The sequence below is a fragment of the Herpailurus yagouaroundi genome, unplaced genomic scaffold (genome assembly GCF_014898765.1).
Source record: "Herpailurus yagouaroundi ecotype Mexico unplaced genomic scaffold, PumYag 190, whole genome shotgun sequence".
In the NCBI taxonomy this organism is placed as follows: domain Eukaryota; kingdom Metazoa; phylum Chordata; class Mammalia; order Carnivora; family Felidae; genus Herpailurus; species Herpailurus yagouaroundi.
Window position 1 is genome coordinate 33,775,566 of NW_024412421.1, and position 5,498 is coordinate 33,781,063.

At 60.0% G+C, this 5,498-nt stretch overlaps 1 protein-coding gene across 2 annotated transcripts in view; it reads right to left on the bottom strand.

Annotated features, from left to right (window-relative positions):
• KCNG4 (potassium voltage-gated channel modifier subfamily G member 4) overlaps positions 1-2,864 on the bottom strand; it is an 11,937-nt gene extending 9,073 nt beyond the window's left edge. Inside the window, exons 1-3 of one of the 2 annotated variants that reach the window (XM_040443234.1) lie at positions 2,534-2,641; positions 1,911-2,117; positions 80-842 (exon numbers count right to left, since the gene is read on the bottom strand). In XM_040443234.1, coding sequence (XP_040299168.1) covers positions 80-842; positions 1,911-1,912 — 765 coding nt within the window. In that variant the 5' untranslated portion in view covers positions 1,913-2,117; positions 2,534-2,641. Of the gene's footprint in view, positions 1-79; positions 843-1,910; positions 2,118-2,533 lie in introns of both variants that reach the window. The other variant, XM_040443235.1, reaches the window with a different exon arrangement.
• Positions 2,865-5,498: the final 2,634 nt, after the last annotated feature.

Here is a 5,498-nt window from a genome sequence, read left to right on the forward strand (position 1 = left end):
GCTGCTTTAAAAGATACGGAGCCCGGTCCACGGGCCCTAAGCCTCTCGGGCCTGGAGCCTGGGGGCCGGGAGCACTCACCTTGTCCTCCTCGGCCCTCACGTCGGGCATGGTGCTGACGCACAGGCTGACCGCCGTGGTGGCCACAAAGAGGATGGACAGACAGGCGAAGACCTTGCCGGGGAGCCCCGAGCGCGGGTTTTCCACCGTCTCCCGCAGCCAGTTCATGAAGACCCCCCAGCGCGACGGGTCCCCGGGGGGGCGCCGCGCCTCGCGCCGCAGGTGCAGCGCCTCCTGCTGGCGGAGCTCGCGCAGCTGCTCCAGCTTCCGGAGCAGCTCCAGCAGGCAGCACGGCCGCAGGTGGGCCTCCTCGATCCCCCAGTAGGCCAGCTCCTCCCGGAAGGACAGCACGCACGTCTCCCGCAGCAGGGCCAGCCTGCCGGCCGCCAGGAAGCTCACGATCATGCCGAAAGCGCTGGGGCTGCGGTCGAAGAAGAACTCCCGGGTGGCTTCGTCGTAGTCGTCGCAGAGCTGCGCGATCTCCTCGTGGCTCCGGCAGAACTTGAGTTTGCTCAGGCGGCTCAGCGGAAACTCGTCCAGCGTGCTCCAGGGGAGCACGTACCGCCGGCCCCCGACGTTGACCAGGATCTCCTTCTCCAGGTCCGCCGCGGGGGAGGCGTCCAGCGCGCCCACCTTGCGGGCCCTGCGGTAGTAAAGCCCCTTAAGGGAGCGCGGCTGCATGGAGCCGGGCAGCGGCTGACCCAGGGGGCTGCAGGAGCCCCGGTGGCGGTGTCCAGGAGGTAGGCCCCTGGCCCTGAAGGGCATGGACATTGCTGGAGACGTCCTGCACCGGGTGGGGGGGGGCCCGGACGGGGGAAGGTAAGACAAGAGGGAGAAATCAACCTCAGGGCGGGGTCCTCGACCGCCCGGATGCAGCTTCACCACTGCATCTGCATGGTTCATTTTTCAAATCCTCCAACAGAGACTTACTGAGCATCTACTCTGTGCCTGGGACCCATCAGTGACCCAAGGAGATGATGACATCCCTTCCCAGGTCAGAGCTGTGCCCCTTCCAGGCTCTGTGGTCTTGGGCACGTGGCTTCACCTCTCCCATCTCACTCCACCCATGCCAGGCACAAGACTTGTACCAATCTTGGGAGGTACAGCTGGTAAAATAGAGCTGAAGAGTGTAAGGGTGTCTCAAGTTCACTGCCAGGTTCTGGTCCCTTACGGACTGCCACAGCAGGTGGATTGCTCAGCCTCTCTGAGCCCTTTGCTTCGTCTGGACAGCTGGGGTAGTTTGAGTACCCCCACCTCACTGGGCACGGGGAGGGTTCCGTGCAGTGATGTCCAGGAAGTGTTTATTCAGAACGCTTCTAGGCGCCTCTGAGGTGCCAGGCACCAATCGACACGCTTCCTCTATAGTAACGCATCTCAACAATTCCACAAGGTAAACAATTCCCCATTTTACAGATGAGCAAACGGAGGCCCAGAAAGGTTCAGTAACACAGAATGTGACTGTGCTTAAGCCCAGCGTCTGACTCTCAGGAGCCACGCCGCAATGGCCTCGTTTGCCTCTTCCTTTGGAGGACTTTTGCCATCAACGACAGCCCCCCTCCATGTTCCCCGGGGTGCTTGCCTCGGCCACCCTTGCTGTGTGACCTTGAGCCACCCTTGCTGTGTGACCTTGAGCCATTACTCCCCCTCTCTGTTCTCTGCAAAGCGAAGGGACGTCTAATGCGCGCTCCATCTCAGACCTATTCGAAGCGCTTGGCTTAGAATGAGGGCTTGAGATGTAACCCGTGCATTTAAAAAACCATCTCTGCCACCTCTCCCGGCTTCAGCGCCCTGCCACCGTTCCCCACGCTCCCGCTTCTAGCCAGAGCTGTTTCCAGAGCTTCTACAACCTTACATTCCAAAACGCACTCCAATCGAGACAAAAACTCGGCGGCTGAATGGAAACAAAAGTTGCTCTCAATTTCAGCGCCAGCTGGATTCGGGCAGGCAGCGAAGAGTTGAATCACAGCCTGTGCGTTTCACACTTGCTCACCACCCAGCGTTCTGTTACTCTGTATGCATTACTTCCTTTACGGCGTATGGCCAGAGGAAGGCGAGCAGCCTGCAGAGAGAACTATTTTGAAATCCGGGGAGTCCTTCCCAAGTGCTCTCCGTTTCCCAATGCAAAACCCCAGACCCAGAGAGCCGAAGTGACTCATCCAAGGTCACAGAGCGAATCCAAGTCCAACCCAGGATTCTTGTCTCCCAGCCTGGGGGGGGGGGGGCTCTTTCTAGACAACCCCCTCCCCCCCCAAAAAAAATCCTGCCCTGTCTGCATTCACTGCACAAACCCAACTTTGCAATCCACTCCCCCCCCCCCCCCCCCGCCCCAGCCGGCACACACAGCTCTGTCCCGGGCAGGGAAAGGTATTCATTCAAAACAGCAGCGCTTTGGCCCAGAATGTCACACGTCCTGCAAGCCCCCCCCCCCCCACCCCTGCAGCAAACACTAACTTCTTCCCCCAAAGTTGAACTCACCTTCCTGTCTCTGGGAGCCCTTTTCCCGCTCTCTCTCTACCTGGCAAGGGGAGCCCGTGTCCCGATGGCCAGGGAAGAGCCAGGTTTGTGGTGGAGATGAAGCAGAAGAAAAGAAAAATCCCACACACGGCAGTCTCTGGCAGAGTTAGTTTCCAACCTCTCTTCCCTTGCCTCCTCCCGGAAGCGGAGGGACATTCATTCTGCACCTCTCTCTCCCGCAGCTGCAGAACGGCCCTGGGGCAGTGGGCTGGGGCTTCTAGAAGGACCCAGAAGCCCCTTCCCCGGTGAGAGGTGAGAGTCCTAGGGGCTTGTGCTGGGAGCCAGCCAGCTGTCCTGCTTCAACGGCGGGCTCTGCACTCGGAGCCCCACGGGGACAGCCAGTGTGGTCCTGCAAGAGACGCGGGGGCGGGGGGGGGGGGACGGGAACGGCTTAGAAATAATCTCTCCATCACCAGGCTGCCGGAAGACACAGCAGCAACCACGGCTCTGCCAACTGCCTGGGAGGCGAGGAGAGCTGTCCTGCCCTCCCCTCCCAGGAGGGACAGAACCCAAAAGGAGCAGAGGGCAACTTGGGGCCGGGACATCTGCAGCTACCTGCCCCGCAGCCTGGAGGCTCCTGGGGGTGGGGGTGGGGGCGCTGATGAGGGGGTGGCGCGCAGGTAAAGGCTGCGGGAGGAACCTACTGGTAAATCACGGGTCCGGGGACAGGTGGGGGCAGAGAAGCCCAGCGTCTGAGCGCCGGGTGGAAGCTGGCTGCGTGCTGGGCTAATGTGGAGTCACACGCACCTGGGTCCCCAGCTCCCATGTGGATGGCTGGCTGGCCTCGGGCGGGGGACTCAGCCCCTCCGAACCTCGCGGTCCTTGTTTGTGAGATGTATGGGGGTGTGGGGGTTCAGAGAGGTCACACCCCACAGCAGAGGCTCCCAGTGCGGTTTGGCTCCCCCGGGGGGGGGGGGGGGTAAAGAGGAAGTGGAACAAGGGCCAGGCCAGGCGTCCTAGCCTCGGCTCTGCGCTCCCTCGCTGTGCGTCCTCGGTCGGTCTCTTCACCTCTCTGGGCCTCCGTGTTCTCCCTGGTCAGATGAGGCCCAGCCGTCTTCTCCTGTAGGTGCTCAGTGTCCCCTGGCTCTTCTTAATTTTCTTAAGAGGTTCTCAGCCCCAGGCTCTTGGCTTCCAAAGGGGAGTTACTCTCAGTTCCGTTTTGCAGACAAGGCCCGGAGGTCCGGGCAAGAGGTTTGCTCAAGGTCACCTTGCTGGTTGGAATCTGCACGTGGCAGAGACTCTGAGGTCTGATCAAGGGTTCTGGAGGGGGGAGGGTCTGAGCGCGGGCCTTTCATGGCTGCCCGCTGGGGGGTGGCAGCAGCCGCAGGCCTCAGCGTGCTCTCCCTGGCCTTGGCCGTGGGGGTAAGTCCCGGCAGGAGCAGAGGAGCCAGAGGGACAGAGGTGGTCTAGGGTCGTGGCTTTTAGATCGCACTGTGTGAAACCCAAGCGTTCTGTAGGCGCAATCACAGGGCCTGGAATGAGGGTGACAAAGGGTAGGACGCAGGGATGGGACTCCCTGCCTCAATGTGACAGCTCCACTGTCAGTATGTAAGTGGGACTCCCAACACGCCAGGGCCCCAGGGGCCCATCTTCACACTCAGCCCACTGGAGGAGAGCCCAGGGCCCCTGTTAGAGATGGGCACGCTCTCCCCTCTCCCCCTGACTCCCCAGTTCTCAGACCCCAGGGCCGCCCCAACACCTCTCATAAACCAGACTCCAAAAGGATCTTTCCAGCTCGTGCTGGTTTTGCCCCCTTCTCTCTCTGTCTCCCCACGTCCCCTGACTCTATCATTGATCTCACCCTACCTCCGGCCACTTGCCCCCCAAGCTTCCTCCACCCGCCTCTGATCCCCTTTGTGTCCGGAGTGCTGGGTTCAAATCAAGGATTTCACGCTTCCCTGCTGGGTGACCTTGAGCAAGTTTCTTAACCTCTCTGCGCTCGCTTCGGTTCCCTCACCTGTGAAATGAAAATGATAACGCCTCCCTATTGCTTGGTTGTGAGCCCTGCACGAGTGAGTTCTCAGTGATCAGGCGCTTACAAGAGTCCCTGGCATGAAGGAAGTCCGTTCAAGTGCTTGCCGTGATTACAAGTATTATCTCAACAACTTCTGTCCAACACACACGAGGAGATTTTTGTTGGAGGACAAGAGTTTCGATAAAGTTTTAACTGCCGTTGGGAAAGAGTTTTAAAGGAAAAGCAGAAAGGAACGATCTAGTCCGAGCCCCTGATAAGTCGTAGAGGGGGCGAGGGGAGGACTGTCTGAGCTCTCACGGGCCCATCAGTGGCACAGCCGGGCTCAGTTGGGACTCACACTCCAGTGCTCTTCCCACAGCCCCAGTGTGTTTGTTCTCTCAGCACTGCTACTCTGCCCAGGCTAGAGGACTTTGACTTTAGCCTGGTGCCCAGGCCCACCAGCCCCTGCCTCAGGGCATTTGCACACGGCTGGGTAATGTTCCAGTCACCTTTTAACTTAACGCCACTGCCTTCCTGCCCCTCTGTTCCTCTCCGTTGTGTCCACTCAACCCCTGCTAACCGGGCAAGGTAGTCTGGCCCCAGCCTCTCCAGCATCCTGCAGGTCTCGGATGCAGGACCGCCTATGGTAGCCTGTCCTCTCTCGTCTGAAGGACCGTGGCCTGCCGGGCATAAGCGATGGGCCGCCGTGACCATGGATGAGTGAGTGCCCCCAGGGCCTCTGTAACCAAACAGACAAGCACCGTGGCCTAACACAACACAAACGTATTATCTTGCAGTTCTGGAGGCTGGGAGTCCAAAACGGGTCTTAAGGGGGGCTAAAAACAACGTGCCGTCAGGCCTGCCTTCCTGCTGGGGGTGATCGGGGAGAAGATTTAAAAAAATTTGTCTGGGGCGCCTGGGTGACTCAGTCAGTTAAGCGGCCGACTTCGGCTCAGGTCATGATCTCACGGT